Source organism: Schistocerca cancellata, chromosome 10 (genome assembly GCF_023864275.1).
Source record: "Schistocerca cancellata isolate TAMUIC-IGC-003103 chromosome 10, iqSchCanc2.1, whole genome shotgun sequence".
NCBI lineage: Eukaryota > Metazoa > Arthropoda > Insecta > Orthoptera > Acrididae > Schistocerca > Schistocerca cancellata.
The window spans coordinates 34,788,853-34,815,983 of NC_064635.1; the positions used below are offsets into that span (position 1 = coordinate 34,788,853).

Below are 27,131 nucleotides of genomic sequence, written 5' to 3' on the forward strand. Positions count from 1 at the left end.
GTACTAGCGATAGATTTCGTGTGATTTGCAGTATATTTCACTGTCTTTACAATTTTATGACGAAAGTCTTTGACGTTTGCATTATGGTTAAAACGGCAGCTTCTTCACACACAGACTGCTACCATGTATGTAGTACGAATGTAAACTTGCATGATTTGAACCTAGTGTATAACAGGGTCACGTGTCATTGATAAAAAAAGTTCACTGTTTGCACGGCGTGACAGTCCTCTGTAGGAAGGGAGAAACACCCACGAAAACCTTTCCCACAACCAAATGAAGGATAATGAGCTATAAATTTTTCATCCACAAATCTACTAAAAACTAATTGGAGTTCATGTGACAAGCTCCAAACAATTTGAAAACTAATATTTTTAAAGTATTAATAAAAATAGTAAAAGGCTACCATTTCCACACTGTAATTCGCACGTAAAAACTGTGTTAACCACTACACTATTTTTACTAACCCTTACTTGTCAGTGTCATATGGCTAGTCAGAGCATCAAAAATGGTTCAAATGGCTCTGAGCACTATGGGACTCAACTGCTGTGGTCATAAGTCCCCTAGAACTTAGAACCACTTAAACCTAACTAACCTAAAGACATCACACACATCCATGCCCGAGGCAGGATTCGAACCTGCGACGGTAGCGGTTGCGCGGTTCCAGACTGTAGCGCCCAGAACCGCTCGGCCACTCCGGCCGGCGTCAGAGCATCATTTTTGGCGTATAAATTAAGATATTAAAGTAGTAACACCTGACCGCTGTGCAGGCGTATAACTACAGGGTAAGTACGGAAGGAATTTTAGTATTTTTAATGTTTCATTACTTTTATAAAAATTTATGTTTTTAAGAATTTTAAGGGATTTTTCCATAAATGCATGGGCAGTTTTGTTTCCATAAATAAGACGAGAACTGCTAGTCTACAGAAACATGTTATAATGTAATTGTGTGATGTCCATAGGTTAGTTAGGTTTAAGTAGTTCTAGGGGACTGATGACCATAGATGTTAAGTCCCATAGTGCTCAGAGCCATTATATAATGTAATTGTAGTTACGTTACATTGCCATGAAAAGCATTAAAATTTGTGATAAATGACGCAAAGCATTATGTCCCTCATCTGACGATGTCTGGACTTCCATATAAATAAATGGATACAGGAACATCCCACCAATGATGATAGCACAGATAAGCTGAAACTAATTTGGGAAAAGGAGTGAACTTGAGCTTGCAGCAGAAACAGATAGGTTACATTCCTTTCGTTTATAGGTTACTGAATGTTAATTTCCATGCACAGACACTTTCAAAATAGTGTTTTATATTTGGCGACAATGAATCACATGGATCATCAGGCATCACTGAGATAATATCAAACGTAACACTCGCCTGTTGACTAGAATCATCTTCAGTACTTTTATTAAAAGTTTATACATACAGAGTTTGCATTTGCGCAAAGATGTATGTCTTCTCATGAGACTGCTGACAACTGTGGAGCCCAGTGTGTGATGTGCCCATGGGAGTTGCTGGTCAGTCCTCCTGCTGGGAGATCCTTCTGGCTATAGCCGTGCCCACCAGCTGGCGATGGTAGCTGAACACCACCAGCAAGCTGTAGGCGCTGCCCGCTGCAACACACACCACACACTTTCTGTTACGTGCTGTACTCTGGGCAGCAAATGTGTAACTGAACAGTGACAGAGTACAGAGTATATGAAAAATAAGCAGGGTGATGTCCAAATGTTCATTAATTACATGAGGTTTGTTTTTTTAAAATTTAGATTCCCCCTCTCCCCTTGGTGGGATTTGTTAAAATGTGGTGGGATCCCCTTATGCCCCTCTGTAAGGCAATAATACATTAAAAGAAAGCTTTTTTATTTGTTTTAAACAATGATTGCCAACATAATTAAATTTTTCTCGAGACTAGCAGGTTACTACACTTGCTCTGCGGTCGCTGTCCCTCACTGCAAGACCATAACATAGCGCCTCACCTGTTATATGTAAAAAGCAGAGTGTATGTGTGCAAATCTGGACCTCCTCCAAAATCTGGGGCTCAATTTCAACCAAATATCATCAGAAATTGCATCAAAAGTACGAGCACTGATGGGTTTAAAGCCTCCTAGCTCCAATATGAGCAGAGATAGGTGGCAAAAATGTGGCTTTTACAGCCCCTGGCATGTAGGCTGCCCTGCATGACATGCATGTTGTGTGGGAACAGTATTGGCCTGCCAAACCGATCTGCTTTGCAGGATGGACTGCACATCAGGTTTTCCAGGCCCCAACATTCAGGCTGCGTGCAGTGACAGGTGTGTTTTGTTGTAGTATCAGCCTGCTTTATCAATCTGATTCACATGGCAACCTGTACAAGAGCCACAAACAGATCATTTTCAAGCCCATATGTATCGAGTGTCCTGCATGACAGATAAGTTGTGGGACTAGCATTTGCCTATTTTATTGAACCGTATTATTGGGCCGACACATGCCGATGAGAATGGCTGGGGTCCAGTTTAGATGGATGGAGAAATCAAGGGGAGGAGAGGGTGGACAGGGAGAGGAGATGAGGAGGCGATGCATGAGGCAGGCGGAAGGCATAGAGAGGTGATTGGCAGGTGTAAAACGACGAGGGAAAGGCAGTCTAGTGAATACTCGTTATGAACAGAATACACCAAGAAACATGATAGTATTAATGAAGAATAGAAATGAAATTGGAAATAAACTTATCATCAGAATTGTGGGCCGGGTAGTAGACGATGACTGGGTATCTCTTGTCAAAAGAACTCTACTAGGATCGAACATGTGCCTGAGGTATAAACTTCTGACAGTCAAATGAAACTTAACTGTTACCACTAACCATTAATTTATATCCACCACGCATTTCGGAGTTTTCAGTCTTTATCATCAGGTGCATTAATCTGATATGTATGTATTGTGACACGAATTGGGAGTGACCAATGGGAGAGCCTTGTATAGAAAAAAAACATTTCACTACATGGTTTATAGTTTTATGGAGAGGTCTGAATTCAAGTCTGAACGAAAATATCAATGTGGAAGTAAAATAAAAGTAAATACACTACTGGCCATTAAAATTGCTACACCACGAAGATGACGTGCTACAGACGCGAAATTTAACCGACAAGAAATTGATGCTGTGATATGCAAATGATTAGCTTTTCAGAGCATTCACACAAGGTTGGCGCCGGTAGCGACACCTACAACGTGCTGAAATGAGGAAAGTTTCCAACCGATTTCTCATACACAAAAAGCAGTCGACCGTCGTTGTCTGGTGAAACGTTGTTGTGATGCTTCGTGTTAGGAGGAGAAGTACGTACCATCACGTTTGCAATATGGTGACGTCCGCTGTCACGAAGCACGTTTCCGACTTTGATAAAGGTCGGATTGTAGCCTATCGTGATTGCGGTTTGTTGTATCGCGACGTTGCTGCACGCGTTGGTCGAGATCCAATGACTGTTAGTAGAATATGGAATCGGCGGGTTCAGGAGGGTAATACGGAACGCCGTGCGGGATCACAACGGCCTCGTATCACTAGCAATCGAGATGACAGCCATCTTATCTGCATGGCTGTAACGGATCGTGCAGCCACGTCTCGATCCCTGTGTCCACTGGACTATCAACTCAGAGACCATGGCTGCGGTTACCCTTGACGCTGCATCACAGACAGGAGCGCCTGCGATGGTGTACTCGACGACGAACCTGGGTGCACGAATGGCAAAACGTCATTTTTTCGGATGAATCCAGGTTCTGTTTACAGCGTCATGATGGTCGCATCCGTGTTTGGCGACATCGCGGTGAACGCACATTGGAAGCGTGTATTCGTCGTCGCCATACTGGCGTATCACCCGGAGTGATGGTATGGGGTGCCATTGGTTACACGTCTCGGTCACTTCTTGTTCGCATTGACGGTACTTTGAACAGTGGACGTTACATTTCAGGTGTGTTACGACCCGTGGCTCTACCCTTCATTCGATCCCTGCGAAACCCTACATTTCAGTAGGATAATGCACGACCGCATGTTGCAGGTCCTGTACGGACCTTTCTGGATACAGGAAATGTTCGACTGCTGCCCTGGCCAGCACATTCTCCACATCTCTCACCAACTGAAAACGTCTGGTCAATGGTGTCCGAGCAACTGGCTCGTCACAATACGCCAGCCACTGCTCTCGATGAACTGTGGTATCGTGTTGAAGCAGCATGGGCAGCTATACCTGTACACACCATCCAAGCTCTGTTTGTCTCAATGCCAGGGCGTATCAAGGCCGTTATTACGGCCAGAGGTGGTTGTTCTGGGTACTGATTTCTCAGGATCTATGCACCCAAATGGCGTGAAAATATAATCACATGTCAGTTCTAGTATAATATATTTGTCCAATGAATACCCGTTTATCATCTGCATTTCTTCTTGGTGTAGCAATTTTAATGGCCAGTAGTGTAAAAATATACCTCGAGTGATCACAGGCTACTTTCCTTGTCGTGTTACATCACATGCACCATCACAGTTTATTAACACTGAACGAACCAAAGATGGCGTCTTCAATCTATTAAGTGCAAAGAATGTAAAGCTAAACAAAAAACTGCTTCAGAGGAAATCCCAAAAAGATTTTTGGCTGTGTAGATGGACAGAAATGTATGTGTAAATATCTCCTCATGACACAGATTCTTTTTTGTCAACTTTAAATTACTTAATATCTTGTTCACATTTAAGTAATCTGGATCACATGTTAGAAACAAAAAGTATGATCATTATGTCGAGATAAGTGGAAAAACGTATATACAAACAATACTGTACTTTCCATTCGGAGGGCCGGCCGGAGTGGCCAAGCGATTAAAGGTGCTACAGTCTGGAACCGCGCGACTGCTACAGTTGCAGGTTCGAATCCTGCCTCGGGCATGGATGTGTGTGATGTCCTTGGTTAGTTAGGTTTAAGTAGTTCTAAGTTCTAGGGGACTGATGACCTTAGAAGTTAAGTCCCATAGTGCTCAGAACCATTTGAACCATTTGAACCATCCATTCGCAGGCCGTAGAATCCAGAACTGGTACGCCAATCAGGCAAAATCGCCGTGATCATTGAGGCAGTCATCCCACTGATGCAGCAGGTTGAATATAAAGCACTTCGTCTTCAGGCCACAAGTGGCCCATTGGGACCATCCGACCGCCGTGTCATCCTCACTGAAGATGCGGATAGGAGGGTCGTGTGGTCAGCACACCGCTCTCCCAGTCGTTATGATGGTTTACTTTGACCAGAGCCCCTAGTATTCGGTCGAGTAGCTGCTCAGCTGGCATCTTGAGACTGAGTGCACCCTGAAAAATTGCAACAGCTCATGGTGGCCCAGATGGTCACCCATCCAAGTGCCGGCCACACCCAACAGCGCTTAACTTCTGTGATCTGTCAGGAACTGGTGTATCCACTGCAGCAAGGCCATTGCCAAGTTGAATATACCCGTTTTGTTAAAACGCCAGGTTCTATTGTGTGAAGTAGTCTGTAAGTGACTGCTGCACATCCTCGTCCAACAGCAATCATCGAGCCTTAAAGACGTTTTTTAAGAAACTGAAAGCGTGATAATCCCATGAATAGATATCAGGACCATAGGGGGGGGGGGGGGGGGGTGCTCATGTGAGTTCCATTTGCCTCTGCGTAGCTTCTGCATTACGGCATTTACAGTATGTTGCACCATTCCTCAACACTGGTTTTCGACAGATACCCTGTCCCATACACATTCTTCATTCCCCGATGGACGTCTACCAGTGTTTGTCCTTCTGCAGCCAAGAAACGAATAGCAGCACGTTGGTCTTGTTTGGATCCATTTGGTAAAACGTCGACATAGTTCACGTTTCCGCATTTACCATACGCATGTCAGAAAGATACAGTACTACGATATGCCTTGCCTGCATGTCGGTGCTTATATACCCGCATCGGGGTCGTGCTACGTTTCATATATGCTGCAGCAGCGCCATCCAATATAAACATTTTTATCGCCCCTTACACTAGTATATTGCATTCGTAGCATGTGGTGGTATGTGTGGTTTGGGGGGGGGGGATTTGAATTCAGAAATAGAGCCTGAAAGGAGTGACATAAGGAGAGCATAGTTTTTGGTTATGGCACAGCTGTGGCTTGTTAATATCACTTCTGTTACATGCTATATTTAAGTAAATGTTAAAGTAAATGGTTGATTATGATGTGAAATAATTTATGTAGATAGATATCTTCTTGGTAATGTAAACAGATATATATTCTTTCAAACTGACAAGGGGTAAAAGCTGTTGGTGTGTGGGTGGATCTGTTGGGTTTCGAGAGTCAGGACAATCAGTTGTTTCTTTAGAATCCATTGGAAAACATGCAAATAACTAAATGTCAATCTTGGGAAGTATGAGCCTGAGGATGGAAGCAATTTGTGTGTGTGTGTGGTTTAGAGAGAGAAAGAGAGAGAGAGAGAGCGAGAGATGATATTGTTGTAATGTTGTCATTTAGAGTGGACTCAGTTTGTTTTCTTTGGTGTTTGTATATTTGGAGTGCCTTATTGACCCACACAACCCCGTGTGATGGTGGAAGTTTAAACCTGTGGAACGCGTTGTGCAGATAAGTAAATAACGACGGGTTACAGTAAACTTATTGTCTCATTCGATATTAATAACAGTCACGGTAAAGTCTAACAAAAGCGTTGGGATTTAAATTTCTGAAAATGTGCACTTCCACGACCAACATTGCATGAAAGTGAACTATGGACTGACAACTAAACAAGAAGAGAAGGTAGAGCATTTCATTAAGAGAATCGAAGTGTCTGAGATTTGATGCTATAGATGGATGTAAAATCAGATCACTGGCAAGTAATTAGGGGTTTCCCATAATGTGGGACGGGGAAGGAAAACATGGAGATGATTAAAAAGAAGTAGGAATGGGATGGTCGTGTGTTAAGATGTAAGGGACTAACTTATATGGTACCAGACGGAGCTGTAGAGGGCAAACGCTGTAGGGGAAGACGGAGATCGCAATATGTTGAACATATAGTTCAGGACTTCGGTGTAGGTGGTACTGCGAGATAGTGAGTTTTGGACAGGGGAGGAAGTCGTGGCGGGTGACAGAAGATCAGTCAGAAGACTGATGACCAAAAAATAAAAAAATACCTGTTAAGATTGTGACGACGCCCAAGACGAAGACGGCCAGCGATACGGGTTGGGCGTAGAAGATGACACCGTTGAGGATGAACAGCATCAGCGTGCGGCAGCTGCAGACCGCGCAGAAACCCAGCAGCCACAGCCGAACGTGGCGGGCAGAGTTCTGTGGACAAGCCGACACACACACACACACACACACTCTCTCTCTCTGAAACGACGGTACGTACATCTGGAGTGGGAGGGAATTAAATTTTGTGAGGGCTAAAATCAAAACGATTCAATAATTACGTATGTCTGGGGTCAATAAGGAAAAGATTTAGACCCCATTTAGTATATCACAAGCACTCCGCGCAACCTGCATGTGGATTTCTTCAACGTTATGCGATGAATCTGTTGCCTGCAGTCAGTTCCACGTTTTTGGTCCCAAATTTCGCCCGTGTAGCCAGGTTTTTCAGCTGTGTGCAATATAAGCAGTGGAAATGGAAAGGCCGTGTGGCTAGGGCATCCCGTTGGTTAGACAGTTCGTCTGGTGCAAGTCATTCGAGTTGACGCTACTTCGGCGACTTTCGTGTCGAAATATAAACAGTGATAAATCAAAACATGTCCTCTTAGTACAGTTTCTATGTTGTGAACAACTGACAGAAGTCGTTCATGAATGATACGGTGTGTTAATGCACTGTTTCCAACCTGCACTCGGTTGGCCTTAAAAAAAAAAAAAAAAAAGATTGATCGTACTGCAAGTGTATGTAACCCACGACAACATCAGCTCACTGAAGTTACTCTTGATGTATGCCGAAAATGTTTTAAAATTAATCCCTCTTCCCACCAGTTTCAGGGATATAATATCGCAATGTATTAAAATCTATTTAATAATTGAAATAAGCTCCCAGAAGCCAAGTTCTATTTTCATTTATATTAGTTTTAACTTAAAAGATGTTTTCTTATATGTGTTAAATTAGTTTAAATGCACATTAATGTGGGGAAACCATAGCTGGGTTAACTGTTATAGCCTCAAAAGCCTGTCATCTTATCAATATAAAGTTAGTGAAAGTTTTACAAAATTTAAAATGACTTACAATTTGTGTTTCATCGTAAAGGAATTTTTGCGCTGATCTAAAACTGCTCACAGAATTAGCAAGTCTATAATATTTCTAAAATATGTATGATTTAATATTCCTACTTATATTTCAGTAATATTAATAATACATTACAGTTGCTTGTGTAAATCGTGAACTTTTTCCCTCCAGCGTCTGCGGAATAAACGTTACTTTCCAAACAGGAATTTAATTGAATTTAAAATCACGAAACAGCTTCATCTGTTCATATGTGATACAATTTTGGAATTATTCAAATGAGTTAATCGATATGGAACTTACTACCCTATTATGGTCTTCATTTGCTATAGACTCTCAATTCATGGTTGCAAAACGTGGGATGATGAATCGAACAGGTTTCAACATTAGAAATATGGAGTTTCTACTGGAACAGCAAAACAAAATTTCCGAAGTATTGTATGGTATCAATGGAATCACCGAATAATACTGTAATATTGTCGTAAATACGTCCAAAGTGTGAGAAAAAAGTAAAATTCACATGATCCAAGTTTTTGTTAGGTTCAAGTTTGTTGCTATGTGTCACGGTCTACTTCGCTTCGATAATTGCTTATGACGTTGTATCACACTGTCCATAAAATGGCTACTCCATAAGGGATAGTCAGTAACTGGCTCTCTGTCAGGCTAGGCGTCGAACCGGAATGAGCTGTGCTGGCAGATACATGCGGGCGCCTTACCTTGTCTGCGGCGAACATGAGCAACACGCTCAGCAGGAAATCCAGCGCCTCGGCCAGCGTGATGAGCACGGTCAGGCACTTCCAGTCTGGAACATGACCAGCAGAGGTTCCGCTTACTGTGTGTACACTAGAGATGGGCAAAACTGTTCTTTTCAGAGATCGGATCAGAACTGTTCACTCTCTGAAATGAATTAGCTCTTTTTCATGACTCACCACTCATTTACAATAGAAAATAAATGGAAGGCACATTGCCCTTTAAACTTGGTTTATTCCAGTACTATACCTGTATTTTGATCTTATTTGATCCTATTTTGAAGTAACACAGATAATGAGTAAGAATTTTGCATTGTTTATTGATATTTCCACGATATGACAAAGTTTTTGATTATTGATTTATTTTGCACTATCGTGGTTTTTTGGGTGATCGGAAAATGTTGTAACTTGAGATTTACATTAACAATATATTTGGCTACAATGTGTTAAAATTTCATTAACCTCATACAAATACATCGCAAGCCATATATTTTTAAAGTGAACGTTTCCTTCCGAAGACGCCTAAAATCGCAAAATCCGTACCAGAATAAGAAAAAAAATATAAATTTGACTGTAAAACGAAAGTGCTGCATATAGCCTTACGCAGAATAAAACAAGGAAAATATTGGTGTATCACATTTTGCGATACGTTTATCAGTTCGCTCGTAATTAAAGCGTAAATTCGAGTGTCCATAATAAAAATCCTATAGTAAGAGGAGTCGTCAGGAACCTAATCTGATCAGTTTAAACAAATAAAAATAAAATAAAAACAAATGATGTATACATAACATAATAGTGTAATATACGTAGCGGTATTACTACGAAGAACAATATCCAGTAGGGACAACTCCGATGCAGAGGCGCTGAGTCGAGCAGGTCGAGCCGCGAGCTGTATTACTGCGTGAGCTGAGACGGCAGAGACCAGAGTGACACCTGAGTTGCTTTGCTCAACGCTCTGGCTAGAGTCGAGACGGTGGGGTGAGCGTCGAGCGGGCGAGTTCCGAGGGCAGGGGGAGCAGTGAACTCACCCGTTCCGAGACAAATCGTCCGTTCCCTTGCGAGCAGGTTGTTGCAAGTAGTCCCTATGTTATCCGCTAGGTGGCTCTCTGTCCTGTTGCTCGCATCAACTGCCCAGAGGGCAGGATGTGTGACTGAAACGATCGCTGACAGAGTGCGTTGCTAAGTTAAGCTGCGCCAGACACTCACTGCACGTGGCAGAGGACGCACAGAGACGGCACGGCATATGTGAAACACAAAATCCATTGGGGCACTGCATGATGCAGGCAGCCAAGGCAGAAGCAGGGCAGAGGCCGTCGACGGCTGTGTTGTGTGGCGTGCACTGTGCTGTGACCAGCAGAGGCGCTGCTGATATGCTCCGTCTCTCTCTCTCTCTCTCTCTCTCTCTGCCGTGGGAAACGTTTGGAGCTACCGTTCTTTTTTTCTGAATCGCTGATTGTTCACTCCTTTGAAAGATTCAACTCTATGAATTAGTTCAAGAGCGCATCCCCCATCTCTAGTGTACACTGCCGCTAGCGAGCCAGATGACGCGTGATCCCAAGGTACTGATGGCAGCATGGGTAGGTTGTAGACGTTAAGCAGATATCAAGGCAGTTGAAGAAGAGAGACTAGCGTAAAGACCTGTATCAAACCAATCGTAGCGCTGAAGACCACAACAACAACATGACCAAAAGACAGACGAGTGTGTGTGTCACACACAGTGGTATTACAAGCTGGTAGTTGCTGATATCTGAACTGTAGAGAATCCGTAGTAGCACAGACATGTTAGTGCCCCAAAATGAACTTACACATCAGGACGGTGATCCTGGAGGCCAGTGACAGTTGCTGCGCCTCACCGTAGTCGTCGACGTCATCTGCAGGGTGTATAGTAGTGGTGGTGGTGGTGGTGATGGTGATCTGGTGCTCCAGAGCCTCCCTGTCCCTCTCGCGTTGTTCCTGCGCCAGCTGGGAGTGCTGCTCTGAGCTGACCACTGCACCCAGTGAGAACATCACCACCAACAGCGCGGACACGATCTGCACCAAAAACACAAAGCAGCTCCTACAGGGGGTTCGTCCACAGGCACGAATAATATTCTACATGTGCTTGTGTTAACCTCCACTTAGTTTTTATTTTATAAAAAGTGTTGTGAACCGTTTGGGTGGGATAATTTCACCTCTGGTACAGAATGTGTCTATGGACGTTTTGGAAGGAAAGTGCTTAATACTGTATTCCTATGCCTGATGGTGTTGCGGAAGTAAGCTCACCAAACATTATATTAGTCACATACACAAAAGAGCACAGTGGTCGCTTTGGAGCGATGTTGATGGTTTATAGAAGGTGCAGATGGTCATATGACCACTCACTGTCTATTTAATCTATGTCAGCGAAATTCTGTGTGTGTGTGTGTGTGTGTGTGTGTGTGTGCCAGTCGGTCGTATGGAATCAGTGCAGTAACAGAGGTCAACGTGGAGATTTTGCAGAAAGGCAGAGAGGAGCTATCATGTTTAGAAGTGACCATGAACGCACTGCAGATGAAATTTCCAGATTTGATGGTATATCAAAACGGACTGTCCAATGCATTAACAAGAAATAATGTAACCTTCGCAGCCATGTAACATGGCGTAAGAACAACCGCTATAAAGAGATCCTAATTGATAACTGTTAGTGACTATTGGACTCAAACCAGAAAGGAGTTTTTCATCATCTTTCGGTGATGCATGTGCGATGTGAATCGCTGTTTTCAGTCAATTGAGGTGCATTTCAGCTAATTTCCGAGTGAATATTGCAAAGGGAACTGCATGCAATGGACATTTGGAATCTGATTCTTCGCAAACGCCCACTACTAATAGTGGCATACAAAGCGACATGTCTTTGAGAAGGCCAAAAGAAACTGAAGCCGGACAATAGTGACCTGAAGGTGTGCAATAAGTCGCGATTTTGTGTGTTCTAGAACGATCCAAATTGTCATGTGCACTGATTGCTCAATGATGCATTTAACCATCAGTGGGTGGAGGGTGCAGTTCACACCAGGGATAGCTCTATGATCCAGGATGGTTCTGGAACCATGACACGACCCACTCAATCAAGTGACCACAAACTTGAACCAGGATGTGACTTCATAATGACTGTGCTACAGACACTTCCCTCTTCCAAGAAGGCAACAGCCATGTACACAGGGCTGCACACATAGTTCCTGCTTTGGTGAACAATCTGGCACCCTATCTCCACTCAACTGGCCCATTTAACCATTCAGTCCTGTCCTCTCAGAAAATGTCTAGGACTGTTAGTTTCAGCAAGTGAAATCTATTAATAAACATGGTCGCAGATTAATAGCTCTACAGGAGCTGAGTATCAATGAGAGGCTCCATCGTGGTATGGCATATTTGAAGGAACTTCTGGCTGCTCCTTCACACCAAACTGAGGCCATCACCAAAGCTGCAGATGGTGTACACAGTATTCGTGTGTGTCTCCTGGGGTTGTACTTACTGTGCTGCCATAAGCTGTCACCAGCACACTGGTCAGCAAAGATGAAGGGAAGATTGATGAGTAAGCATTGGTTCAAGTGCACCTATCACGAGAGAGGTCAGAGACACACGGACAAGCAACACGCCGCCAACGCCCTCTTGACAGAAGTTATTTAGACCGCCGCCGCTGACTAGAGGGCCCCACTGACTCACTCTTCCAGTCTGGCATCAGTCAGTCCATTCACAGAGCGGGTTCAGTTCACATCACAAGCTATGACAGTTCATAGCCAACAGATTAGTGACTATAATGAGACTAAAGTTTGTCATAGCAGCATTACCGATATTGTCTGCAAGAGGACCATTACTGAGGAGCTTGTACCACAGAACATGGACTCTATTCCAGTTGAGTAATCTTTCATATAAATAAAGAACCTTGTTAATGCATTCATGCATTTTTGTTGTAGAAAGCGGATTCCGGCCACCCTTAACAACATCCTCTCCCTTGCAGTAGAAGACTCTACATTTACACCATCCAATCAGCAGCATCTCGACAGCCCTACGTAATTTGGGGTTGATGATCAGATGTCACGAGAGGCAGACCCACAATTATAAAACGAGCCAGGAGCACATTGTTGTCAGCAGAGAAGAAGTAATAGCAGAAAGTGTCGGTCAGAAGAGATCATTGACCTCGAAGGTGGACTAGTCATTAGATGTCACCTGAGTAACAAATCCATCAAGGACATTTCAACCCTTCTAAAACTGTCCATGTCGACTGTGAGGTGGGAACGAGAAGGAGCAACCACAGCTAAACAGAAATTGGGCAGACCTCATGCATTGATAGGCAGGAACTGTCGAGCATTGTGGAGGTTTCTTGCAATAAATCGCATGAAATCAGTAGAACCAAGAGTTCGTGACTTCCAAAGTACTACCAACAGTCCATCTAGCACAATGACTGTGCATAAGGAGTGAACAAGAGTGGTTTGCAGTGATCGATGAGATTCTCTAAGCCACACTGTTTCTTTAGTCAGTGCTAAGTGACGCTTCAGGTGGTTCCAAGAGCGACCCCACTGGACAGTGGATGACTGGAAACGAATGATTTGGAGACTGAATGATGACATCGCATTCCGATGAAGGGTTGGGGCTTTGCGAATGCCTAGAGAACGTTACCTCCCTTTATGTGAAGAGCCACAGTGAAGCACAAAGATGGTGGTGGTACGATATAGAGTTGATTTTCGTGGTTAGGGTGTCATCACCTTATAGTGCTTAATAAAACGCTAGAGCAGCTGTGCACAATGGTTGTTACTTGTTGGTCGGCCAGTCTGCCTGGAGTCACGACCTGAACCCAATGGGACACCTTTGGGATGAGCTAGGACTTCGACTTTGTTCCAGATTCCAGCGTCCAACATGACCATCTTCTCAGCTTTGGCTCTTGAGGAAGAACGGGCTGCTATTACTCCACAGACGTTCAGGGACACATCACTGGAAGTGTCCTGAGCCTAGTTTGAGTCTCATAAAGGTGGAGGATGAACACAGCTCATATGAATTTTCACTGGTAGGTGTCTGAATACTTTTGATCGGATAGTTTATATTGGCAAGTGACCAATATGAGCATTCATCTCCTCAGTATAGCTTTAGTTGCCTACTGTGGCGTCTCAGAGAATAGATACACACTCGTGTTCTGAAACTAACAGCAGGAATATTCTCGGCTGGACTATCAGAAGAGAGACCAATGATGAGCTGAAAGCGTTCCTAGAAAACGATACAATATAAAATACCACATGTCCCTGAGTCACATGTATCATACTGTGAACTGCACTGTAGAGCTACAACGCTACCTCCATTTTGGTCTCTTCTTTGGTGATTAGCCACACCAGCTGCCAGTACTCACCGCGAACACCACGGCGATGATGAGGGCGCCAGTCCGAGGTGTGCAGCCGCAGCAGCATTGCTTGAGCATCACCACCATGGTGGCCACCACTGCACCACTACCAGCGCGGCACCTGCACCTGCACAAGCATACCCTTCTGAACCAATGCACTGGCTATCACATTTACAGACAGCAAAAGGTCATTATGCACAATGTTGAGAATGACTGGGGTCTGAGTGGGGTATACTCAAGTGGGGGTGCCCCAGGGATCCGTGTTGGGGCCACTTCTGTTTCTTATTTATACACTCCTGGAAATGGAAAAAAGAACACATTGACACCGGTGTGTCAGACCCACCATACTTGCTCCAGACACTGCGAGAGGGCTGTACAAGCAATGATCACACGCACGGCACAGCGGACACACCAGGAACCGCGGTGTTGGCCGTCGAATGGCGCTAGCTGCGCAGCATTTGTGCACCGCCGCCGTCAGTGTCAGCCAGTTTGCCGTGGCATACGGAGCTCCATCGCAGTCTTTAACACTGGTAGCATGCCGCGACAGCGTGGACGTGAACCGTATGTGCAGTTGACGGACAGGGTGTATAGTGGGCATGCGGGAGGCCGGGTGGACGTACCGCCGAATTGCTCAACACGTGGGGCGTGAGGTCTCCACAGTACATCGATGTTGTCGCCAGTGGTCGGCGGAAGGTGCACGTGCCCGTCGACCTGGGACCGGACCGCAGCGACGCACGGATGCACGCCAAGACCGTAGGATCCTACGCAGTGCCGTAGGGGACCGCACCGCCACTTCCCAGCAAATTAGGGACACTGTTGCTCCTGGGGTATCGGCGAGGACCATTCGCAACCGTCACCATGAAGCTGGGCTACGGTCCCGCACACCGTTAGGCCGTCTTCCGCTCACGCCCCAACATCGTGCAGCCCGCCTCCAGTGGTGTCACGACAGGCGTGAATGGAGGGACGAATGGAGACGTGTCGTCTTCAGCGATGAGAGTCGCTTCTGCCTTGGTGCCAATGATGGTCGTATGCGTGTTTGGCGCCGTGCAGGTGAGCGCCACAATCAGGACTGCATACGACCGAGGCACACAGGGCCAACACCCGGCATCATGGTGTGGGGAGCGATCTCCTACACTGGCCGTACACCACTGGTGATCGTCGAGGGGACACTGAATAGTGCACGGTACATCCAAACCGTCATCGAACCCATCGTTCTACCATTCCTAGACCGGCAAGGGAACTTGCTGTTCCAACAGGACAATGCACGTCCGCATGTATCCCGTGCCACCCAACGTGCTCTAGAAGGTGTAAGTCAACTACGCTGGCCAGCAAGATCTCCGGATCTGTCCCCCATTGAGCATGTTTGGGACTGGATGAAGCGTCGTCTCACGCGGTCTGCACGTCCAGCACGAACGCTGGTCCAACTGAGGCGCCAGGTGGAAATGGCATGGCAAGCCGTTCCACAGGACTACATCCAGCATCTCTACGATCGTCTCCATGGGAGAATAGCAGCCTGCATTGCTGCGAAAGGTGGATATACACTGTCCTAGTGCCGACATTGTGCATGCTCTGTTGCCTGTGTCTATGTGCCTGTGGTTCTGTCAGTGTGATCATGTGATGTATCTGACCCCAGGAGTGTGTCAATAAAGTTTCCCCTTCCTGGGACAATGAATTCACGGTGTTCTTATTTCAATTTCCAGGAGTGTATAAATGGCTCTGAGCACTATGGGACTTAACTTCTGAGGTCATCAGTCCCCTAGAACTTAGAACTACTTAAACCTAACTAACCTAAGGACATCACACACATACGTGCCCGAGGCAGGATTCGAAACTCCGACCGTAGCGGTCACGCGGTTCCAAACTGAAGCGCTCAGAACCGCACGGCCACATCGGCCGGCATTTGTATAAATGATATGCCCTCTAGTATTACAGGTAACTTTAAAATATTTCTGTTTTGCTGATGACACTAGCTTGGGAGTAAAGGATGTTGTGTCCAACACTGGATCGGTTTCAAATAGTGGCTTGTAGAAAATAAACTAATGTTATATCAGAGTAAGACTCAGTTTTTACAGTTTCTAACACACAATTCAACAAAACCTGACGTTTTAATTTCACAGAATGGGCATATGATTAGTGAAACTGAACAGTTAAATTTCTAGGTCAGATAGATAGTGAACTGTCATAGAAAGCCCACGTTCAGGATCTTCTTGAGAGACTTAATGTTGCCAATTTTACTATTTGAACGGTATCGGAAGTAAGTGATCATTCGACACGAAAATTAGTCTACTTTGCTTATTTTCATTCGCTTATGTCGTATGGTATTATATTTTGGGGTAACTCTTCCCATTCTAAAAGAAGCAGCTTTCACTCAGTTAATACTCGGCAGAAATCAAACCTGCATTTGCATCGGACTTTCTTAACTCTTTGTGCAGAAAGCTGTGCATTATACTGCTCCACTCGAATTCAAAAATCTTAGCAGTAATCCACTCGCTTTAAAATCGCATCTGAAGAGTTTCCTCATGGGTTACTCCTTCTATTATGTCGAGGAGGTCCTTGATAAATTTAGCTGATTCTTGTTGTATTGCTGACTGCGTTTATTTAAACTTATGGACTGACATTTTTCAGGTTCATAAACATTTATTTTTATCTGTTATTACTTTTATGTTGTAATTTCATGTACTGACACGTTCCATGACCTTGGAGATTTGCTCTTTAATTTGGTCCTATAGAACTTGATGTCTAAATAAAATAAAATAAATACACCATTTTCTACACCTATAATTTGCAAACCAGTATCAATTGTAGAGCAGTGGGGAATTTGTAGTTGAACCATGTACACTACACGATGTTTTCACTCTGTTACGTTTTTTCAATCTATTAAATCGATTCAGTCCATTCAATCTATTTAGGTATTCAATGTATCCAGTCTATTCAATCTATCCAGTCTATTCAATGTGTATAATCTATTCCATCTATATAATCTATTCAGTCTATTTAGTCTATTCAATCTATTTAGTCTATTCAGTCGAGTTGCTCCACTCTATCTATTTGTTCAGTCTATTAAGTCTTTTCAGTCTCTGCAATGCATTCAAGCTGTTTAGTCTATCCACTGCATTCAATCTGGTGTATTCAGTCTATACCAGGGAGCTCAACCTTTCAAAACTTGAGGAACAGTTTGTCCATTTAAAGATCCAATGACTTAAAAGTGCGTAAAGGTTTAAGCACAAAAGAATGATTTGTCACTGGCAACCTTAGGCTGAAAGATGAGGATCACTTAGTTTATTTCTACAATTATGTTTCACTATTTTCATCGTTGAAAACAATCCCGCACATGGATAATTAGATCCAAAAAACGATAAAACATACGATGCCACTTTTACAATGTTAGAGTAGGTTGTTACAGTTACTAATTTCCAAATGTTGATCTTCATTGCATTGTGACTTTGAGGAGATGTCGTTTTACACTCAAATTATTTCCTCTTCAAGTTTAAGCTCACGATAAGGATAGAAAGTACTAAATGTACCTGAATTATGTTCCACATCCACTTCTTGGAAAGGTTGAGCTATGAAAGCCAGGACAGATTCCATTCCCATGAAATCTGAGAATCGGCTTCCAGACTCAGGCGTCAGCGCTGTCAGGTTGGTTACACACTTCTTTTACAGCCTCTAGGTCCAATTATGTTTGCCGATCCGACAGTTCTGGCTGAATTTGAGGGAAGTGTTTCACACTTAATTTCTGTAACTATGCTAGCCGAAGCTCAAGTTCTTGGACGAAGGACTTCATAGAAGGTCGATAGTTCGCTTTTTTTCGTGAATTCTTTTGTTTACCTTATTTAGCTTGTGTCATATCAGTGACAAATGCCAGCTGTAGCAACAAGCTCAAATCGTACAGTTGTGAGGAATCTTCCTCTCTTGTCCATACGAACAGCACTCTGAGTATCTAACTGATCATTACTGGCGTCATGCAAATTGTTGACGTATTTCGGACACCGGTTTCGACTGATCGATTCATAAAGCCATGGCGATATACTGATCGATCGCGATCGAAGGGTTCAGCACCCCTGGCTTACACAATGTGTACGGTTAAAGTTGCAGCAACAGGTAGGATAGCAAATAGAAAAATTTTACTTATTGCTCGAAAAACTGTACTCTGAAGCGCTAAAGAAAGTGGTATAGTCATGCGTATTCAAATATAGATGTATGTAAACAGGTAGAATACGGAGCTGCGGTCGGCAACGCCTATATAACAAGATCCTGGTGCAATTGTTAGATCTGTCACTGCTGTTACAATGGCAGGTTATCAAGATTTAAGTGAGTGTGAATGTGGTGTTATAGTCGACGCCCGAGCGATGGGACACAGCATCTCCGAGGTGACGATGAAGACGGGATTTTCCCATACGACCATTTCGCGACTGTACCGTGAATATCAGGTATCCGGTAAAACATCAGATCCCTGACATGCTGCAGCCGAAGATAGATTCTTCAAGAACGAGACCTACGACGACTGAAGTGCAACCCTTCCGCAAATTGCTGCAGATTTCACTGCTGGGCCATCAACAGCATGCGAACCATTCAACGTAACACCAACGATTTGGGCTTTCGGTGCCAAAGGTCCACCAATGAACGCTTGATGACTGCACGACACAAAGCTTTACGCCTCGCCTGGACCCTTCAACACCGACATTGGTATGTCGATGACTGCAAACGTGTTGCCTGGTCGGACGAGTCTCGTTTGAAATGATATCGAGCGCATGGACGTGTACGTGTATGGAGACAGCCGCATGAATCCATGGACCCTGTCATGTCATCAGGGGACTGTTCAAGCTGGTGGAGGCTCTGTAGTGGTGTAGGGCGTGTGCAGTCGGAGTGATATGGGACCTCTGACACGTCTAGATACGACTCTGACAGGTGACACGTACACAAGCATCCTGTCTGATCACGTGCATTCATTCATGTCCATCGTGCATTCTGACGGACTTGAGCAGTTTGAGCAGGGCAGTGCGACGCCCCACACGTTCAGAATTGCTACAGAGTGGCTCCAGGAACACTGTTTTGAGTTTAAACACTTTTCCTGGCCACCAGACTCACCAGACATGGACATTATTGAGCATATGGTTCAAATGGCTCTGAGCACTATGGGACTTAACTGCTGAGGTCATCAGTCCCCTAGAACTTAGAACTACTTAAACCTAACTAACCTAAGGACATCACACACATCCGTGCCCGAGGCAGGATTCGAACCTGCGGCCATAGCGATCGCGCGGCTCCAGACAGTAGCCTGCTATTGAGCATATCTGGCATGCCTTGCAACGTGTTATTCGGTAGAGACCTCCATCCCCATGCCCTCTTAAGGATTTATGTATAGTCCCGCAGGATTCATGGTGTCAGTTCCCTCCAGTACTACTTCAGACATCAGTCGAATCCATGCCACGTCGTGTTGCGGCACTTCTGCGTGCTCGCGGGGGCCCTCCACGATATTAGGCCAGTGTACCGGTTTCTTTGGCTCTTCAGTGTAATAGGAAGAATATGTAACTAAATTTGCAGGCGATTAGTGCTTGCACAGGTACAGTATTTAGTACAAGGATATGCCACCTTATACGGTTCCAAGCCAGCTGAGCATCGAGTCGAACTGAGTTTGGATGACAGACACGGGCACGTCATTGCATGCCACTTCAGCTCACTATCAGAGTCCCCCTTTTGTAATGACTGGTGAGTGAGGATGTGCCATTTTTTTAGGATGTTCACTCGTTGGCTAATGATTGAGCCAACGTGGTGTTCACGTGGGTGCCAGATCAGGTCAGAGTGTCGGGGAATGAAGCTAACGATGCTGCTGCCAAGGCTGCAGACCGACTACCTACACCTTTTAGCTGTTCCCTTCCCTCGGCAGATCTGATCTCTGTGTTGCCGCACGCAGGAACACTCTGTTCCCCTGGCATGAACACTGGTCTCTCTTTCTTTGTCGTCAGTCTTCAAGACTGGTTTGATGCGGCCCGCCACGAATTCCTCTCCTGTGCCAACCTCTTCATCTCAGAGCAGCACTTGCAGCCTATGTCGTCAATTATCTGCGAGATGTATTCTAATCGCTGTTTCCCTCTACAATTCTTGCCCTCTACAGCACCCTCTAATACCATGTAGGTCATTCCCTCATGTCTTAGCAGATGTCCTATCATCCTGTCCTTTTTCCTTGTCAGTGTTTTCCACACATTCCTTTCCTCACCGATTCTGTGCACAACTTCTACACATGCACAACTTCTAGTACATATTATACATTACACGTCTCTGCATATACACTCCTGGAAATTGAAATAAGAACACCGTGAATTCATTGTCCCAGGAAGGGGAAACTTTATTGACACATTCCTGGGGTCAGATACATCACATGATCACAGTGACAGAACCACAGGCACATAGACACAGGCAACAGAGCATGCACAATGTCGGCACTAGTACAGTGTATATCCACCTTTCGCAGCAATGCAGGCTGCTATTCTCCCATGGAGACGATCGTAGAGATGCTGGATGTAGTCCTGTGGAACGGCTTGCCATGCCATTTCCACCTGGCGCCTCAGTTGGACCAGCGTTCGTGCTGGACGTGCAGACCGCGTGAGACGACGCTTCGTCCAGTCCCAAATATGCTCAATGGGGGACAGATCCGGAGATCTTGCTGGCCAGGGTAGTTGACTTACACCTTCTAGAGCACGTTGGGTGGCACGGGATACATGCGGACGTGCATTGTCCTGTTACAACAGCAAGTTCCCTTGCCGGTCTAGGAATGGTAGAACGATGGGTTCGATGACGGTTTGGATGTACCGTGCACTATTCAGTGTCCCCTCGACGATCACCAGTGGTGTACGGCCAGTGTAGGAGATCGCTCCCCACACCATGATGCCGGGTGTTGGCCCTGTGTGCCTCGGTCGTATGCAGTCCTGATTGTGGCGCTCACCTGCACGGCGCCAAACACGCATACGACCATCATTGGCACCAAGGCAGTAGCGACTCTCATCGCTGAAGACGACACGTCTCCATTCGTCCCTCCATTCACGCCTGTCGCGACACCACTGGAGGCGGGCTGCACGATGTTGGGGCGTGAGCGGAAGACGGCCTAACGGTGTGCGGGACCGTAGCCCAGCTTCATGGAGACGGTTGCGAATGGTCCTCGCCGATACCCCAGGAGCAACAGTGTCCCTAATTTGCTGGGAAGTGGCGGTGCGGTCCCCTACGGCACTGCGTAGGATCCTACGGTCTTGGCGTGCTTCCGTGCGTCGCTGCGGACCGGTCCCAGGTCGACGGGCACGTGCACATTCCGCCGACCACTGGCGACAGTGGAGACCTCACGCCCCACGTGTTGAGCAATTCGCCGGTACGTCCACCCGGCCTCCCGCATGCCCAGTATACGCCCTCGCTCAAAGTCCGTCAACTGCACATACGGTTCACGTCCACGCTGTCGCGGCATGCTACCAGTGTTAAAGACTGCGATGGAGCTCCGTATGCCACGGCAAACTGGCTGACACTGACGGTGGCGGTGCACAAATGCTGCGCAGCTAGCGCCATTCGACGGCCAACACCGCGGTTCCTGGTGTGTCCGCTGTGCCGTGCGTGTGATCATTGCTTGTACAGCCCTCTCGCAGTGTCCGGAGCAAGTATGGTGGGTCTGACACACCGGTGTCAATGTGTTCTTTTTTCCATTTCCAGGAGTGTAGCTTACCCCACTTTTCTCATTGTTTCGAATATCTTGCATTATTTTACATTGTCGAACGTTTTTTTTTCCAGATCGACAAAGCCTATGAACATGTCTTGAGTTTTCGTTAGCCTTGCTTCCAATATCAACCGCAACGTCCGTATTGCCTCTCTGGTGCCCTTACCTTTCCTAAAGCCAAACTGATCGTTATCTAACACGTCCTCAATTTTCTTTTCCATTCTTCTGTATATTATTCTTGGAAGTAACTTTCTTGCATGAGCCATTAAGCTGATTGTGCGATATTTCTCGCACTTGTCAGCTCTTGCCATCTTCGGAATTGTGTGGATAATATTTTTCCGAAAGTGAGATTGTATGTCGCCAGACTCATGCATTCTACACACCAATTTGAATAGTAGTTTTGTTGCCATTCCCCCCCCCCCCCCCCCCCCAATGATTTTAGAAATTCTGATGGGATGTTATCTATCCCTTCTGCCTTATATAATCTTATGTTCTTCTAATACTGGACCTCTCTCTCTTTTCAGTTGACTCCTGTTTCTTCTTCTATCAGATCAGACAAATCCTTCCTCTCATAGAGGCCTTCAGTGTTCTTTTCCACCGATCGACTCTCTCTTCTGCATGTAACAGTGGAATTAATGTTACCACCCTTGCTTTTAAATTCACCGAAGCTTGTTTTGACTTTCTTATGTGCCGAGTTAGTTTTTCCGACAATTTTTTTTTTTCGATTTCTTCGCATTTTTCATGTAGCCATTTCGTCTTAGCTTCACTGCACTTCCTGTTTATTTCATTCCTCAGTGACTTGTGTTTCTGTATTCCTGAATTTTCCTCAATGTTTTTCTATTTCCTTCTTTCATCCACCAGGTGAAATTTTTCTTCTGTTACCCATGGCCGGCCGGTGTGGCCGTGCGGTTCTAGGCGCTTCAGTTTGGAACCGCGTGACCGCTACGGTCGCAGGTTCGAATCCTGCCTCAGGCATGGATGTGTGTGATGTCCTTAGGTTAGGTTTAAGTACTTCTAAGTTCTAGGGGACTGATGACCTCAGATGTTAAGTCCCATAGTACTCAGAGCCATTTGAACCATTTTTTTTTAAATACCAACAAGAACTCTTTACAGAAGAATGGAAAAACTGGCAGAAGCCAACTTCGGGAAAGAACAGTTTTTGGGTTCCAGAGAAATATTCGAACACACGAGGCAATAATCACTCCATGATTTCTCTTAGGAGATATGTTAAGGAAAGGCAAACCTACGTTTATAGCATTTATAGACTTAGAGAAAGCTTTTGACAATATTGACTGGAATACTTTCTTCGAAATTCTGAAGCCAGTAGGGGTAAAATACAGGGAAAGAAAAGCTATTTACAACTTGTACAGAAACCAAACTGCAAATACATTAGGCGACGTGCTTGAGAGGAAAACAGTGGTTGAGAATCGAATGAGACAGGGTTTTAGTGTCTCCCCGATGTTATTCGATCCGTATGTTGAACAAGCAGTAAAAGAATCCAGGGAAAAATGTGGAGTAGCAATTAACGTTCATGGAGAATAAATAAAAACTGAGGTTTGACGATGACATCGGAATTCTGTCAGAGAGAGGAAGCTGAATTGAATCGACATTGACTTGAAAGGGCGACATAAGAGGAATATAAAGAAAAGCAAAACAAGGATAATGGCATGTCGTCTACTTAAGTCAGACGATTCTGAGGGAATTAGATCTGGGCAGCAAAATAACTGATGATGGTCAAAGTAGAGGGGATATAAAATGTAGACTGGCAAGGGCGACGAAAGCGTATCAGAAGAACAAGAATTTGTTAATATCGAATATAGATTTAAGTCTTAGGAAGTATTTCTCTAGGTATTTATCTGGAGTGTAGCCATTTATGGAATTGAAACCTGGAAGATAAACAGTTTAGACGAGAACAGAATAGGACCTTTTCAAATGTCGTGCTGCAGAAGAATACTGAATGGATAGATCGCTTAACTAATGAGGAAGTACTGAATAGAAGTGGTGAGAAAAGAAATTGTGGCACAACGTGACTAGAAGAAGGGGTCAGTTGGTAGGACACATTCTGAGACATTAAGGGATTACAAATTTAGTACTGGAGGGATGGAGGGAAGTAGGGGGCGGAGGGGGGGGGGGGTGGAAATCGTAGAGGGAGACGAAAAGACGAATATGGTATGCAGATTCAGAAGGATGTGGATTGCAGCAGTTATTCTGAGATAATGCCGCTTGCACACCATAGAAACCAGTCTTCAGGCTCAAGGTTACAATAACAATAGCAAAAATGTAGGTCTACCTCCACTAGGGGCAAAATTCGTAGTGACATTAGGAAGTGAAATGTGGGTCTGGCGTGTTCTGTTAACGTGTGTTCCTTCTTGGTTTTCCCAGTTCAGATGCATGAAAACTTCTGGCCCGATTTCTCTTTCAGTTCTAAAAATTCTTGCTGTCTTGATGGGGTGTTAATTGAAGTACTGGCGGATGTGGTCTCAGACATTGCTTGAATTAGTGCCTGCTTTTCGACGAGGTATTAATAAGAGATTTCATCGAAAGTGCTCTGTTCCCCAGAAGATACGGAGCACACTCACGCCTGGAAGAGCGTCCAGCTACCTAGCAGTCTTGTGCAACTGAGATAAGGCTAGGCCTCAGTTGTACTTGTGACGAGGCTGTGAAGTTGCTGCAACAAGCTGCCTCGGTGAGAGCAGCTATTTTCGGTGGCAGGGGGTTCTCTCCCTGCCACATTTATGCCTTTGACACGAAGAGTGTTTGGTGAATGCAATAGAAACAGCCACAAGCGTTGTCCAGATATACGAATGGCAATTTATACTTACCGTTCCGTGCTATAATTTGGCTTCATCTGGTTGTATTTTATAGAGCCCAAAGAACGTCCAGGGGAAAATCATTTGCTAGAAGTTAAATTAATACCAAATGTCTTTTCGAGGTTTGGATCCTTAGAGAAAAGCTTTGAAGAGAATATTTTTCCTGTATAGATCGTATTCAAACATAATTTCCCTTCCAATTAGCCAGCTTTGATTTAATTGAGTATTATGAAGCACAGATTTGCTTTTGTTTGGCAGTATGCGTGCATGATAATCATCAGTGGAAGGGCGTCCACGCGGTAGTTTTAAAGGCTAGGTGTATGTGGGGGCATGGCGCATTTTTAATATTTTGGGAGAAGCCAGAAAAAAGTTACAATTCCGACTCGTTGAAAACCTGCACAGTACCAGTTTTTAAATTAATGTTTTGAAACAAGAACACCTAACTGCAGTATACTTTTTTCTTTCCCTGAGGGATAAGAGCGTGGCGAGGGCGGCCGCCCTTGGTATGGTCGGCCTTGCATCAGTGGGTTCGAAATCAACTGTACATGTAATTAAGATTAAATATTCAGGGAATATATTACGAGCTGCCTCCACCTCAAGCACTTGCACAGTGGTGCGAGATTAGTCAACAATCGCGGTATTCCAGTTACATAGGTGAAATAGGAACTGGGGAGGTTCCTGAAAGAATCGACGAACAAGACAAGAGATGGAAACCACTGGCAAGAAGAAGGGACATCCCTGTTGATCCATTGTGGATGTAGGCACTGGGACAGCAGCCAGTCAAATCTTTACCAAGGAAATTACCAAACAGCCGTATGTTTTGAGGAATTGTTTCATTTAAACAACCAGTTTCGGCATCACATTACTGACATCTTCAAACACCCAGGGACTCCATGTATAGATGATCAGATATGTCTGTACTCGCATAACTGGAGCCATCAATATCAGGATTCCGTGAATTCGTTCTTGGGGTGTTTACCTGGAACACTTGACAAGAACTCGCAAAAAATGCTGTCGAATCTTCGGACTAAATACTCACCACTCCGTCTACAGGCCGTAAGTGGCCCATCGGGACCATCGGACCGCCGTGTCATCCTCAGTGGAGGATGCTGATTGGAGGGGCGTGTGGTCAGCACACCGCTCTCCCGGTCGTTATGATGGTTTTCTTGACCCAAGCCGCTACTATTCGGTCGAGTAGCTCCTCAGTTGGCATCACGAGGCTGAGTGCACCGCGAAAAATGGCAACAGCGCATGGCGGCCTGGATGGTCACCCATCCAACTGCCGACCACGCCCGACGGCGCTTAACTTCGGTGATCTCACGGGAACCGGTGTAGCCTCTGCGGCAAGGTCGAACTAAATACTCCAAAAACGAATTCACGGAATCCACATACTGATAGCTCCAGTTACGTAAGTTTCGATATATCCGATTGTCTATACATGGACTGCATAGGGGCCTGAAGATGGCATTAATGAGGTGCCGGAACTGGTTGTCTAAACAAAATAACTTCTCAAAACGTACGGCTTAGTAAATAAGAAGTGACAGGATGATGGGCCGTGTGTTAAGACATCAGGCAGTAACTACCATTCTACTGAAGGTAGAAGCTGTAGGAGAAGATAGAGAGCGCACTGCATCCAACAAGTAACTGAAGTCGTTGGGTGCAAGTGTTGTTCTGAGATGAAGAGGTAAGCACAAGAGAGGAATTGGTTCAAAAATGGTTCAAATGGCTCTGAGGAGTATGGGACTTAACATCTGAGGTCAACAGTCCCCTAGAACTTAGAACTACATAAACCTAAATAATCTTCCCGTGGCAGGATTCGAACCTGCGACTGTACAGGTCGCGCGGGTCCAGACTGAAGCGCCTAGAACCACTCGGCCACTCCGGCAGGCGAGGAATTGGTGGACGACCGTATAGCACCAGTTGGAAGACTGATGACCTAGAAAGAGAGGTAGAAAATATAGACTGGCACTTACCAGGTGAGGGGTGGGAGACAGTGTTCTGTCTGGTGCTTGTTGAGGCCCTAGCGCTGCCCCAGAGGTCAGAAGGCGACTGTCTGGTCCCGCTCCTAGCACTGTCTCCTGCACCGTGAGGTGGGGGGGGGGGCGGTGGTTAGGGGGAGGGGAGAGCTAAATTGAGGGGGTGGAGGGGGAACAGATGATAACCCGCACGTGGCGGTCGAGCCGTGTGATCAGCTGACAGAGCACGTCAGACCGCCTGTCTGTCTGCTGCTGTGCCTGTACCGCCGCAGCTACTACCCTCGCTCTCTATCTACATCTACAGTTATACTCCGCAAGCCACCCAACGGTGTGTGGCGGAGGGCACCCTACGTGGCACTGTCATTAC

At 45.2% G+C, this 27,131-nt stretch overlaps 1 protein-coding gene across 1 annotated transcript; it reads right to left on the reverse strand.

Annotated features, from left to right (window-relative positions):
* Positions 1-1,293: 1,293 nt before the first annotated feature.
* On the reverse strand, positions 1,294-26,843 carry LOC126106531 (uncharacterized). Its single transcript, XM_049912856.1, has 6 exons — positions 26,762-26,843; positions 14,292-14,409; positions 10,747-10,972; positions 8,909-8,994; positions 7,129-7,282; positions 1,294-1,617 (listed from the first exon to the last, which is right to left on the reverse strand). The coding sequence occupies exons 2-6, from the start codon at positions 14,367-14,369 to the stop codon at positions 1,523-1,525; spliced, it is 639 nt and encodes a 212-aa protein (XP_049768813.1). The 5' UTR covers positions 14,370-14,409; positions 26,762-26,843; the 3' UTR covers positions 1,294-1,522.
* Positions 26,844-27,131: the final 288 nt, after the last annotated feature.

What these genes read in the sequence shown, in the direction of transcription:
- LOC126106531 (XM_049912856.1), bottom strand. Translation starts at nt 14,369, where the DNA reads ATGGTGGTGATGCTCAAGCAATGCTGCTGCGGCTGCACACCTCGGACT. An exon ending in TCATCGCCGTGGTGTTCGCG is followed by an intron (nt 10,973 to 14,291) that starts GTGAGTACTGGC and finishes TTTTTGGTGCAG; the next exon opens with ATCGTGTCCGCGCTGTTGGT. An exon ending in CGTCGTCACAATCTTAACAG is followed by an intron (nt 1,618 to 7,128) that starts GTATTTTTTTAT and finishes TGTGTGTTGCAG; the next exon opens with CGGGCAGCGCCTACAGCTTG.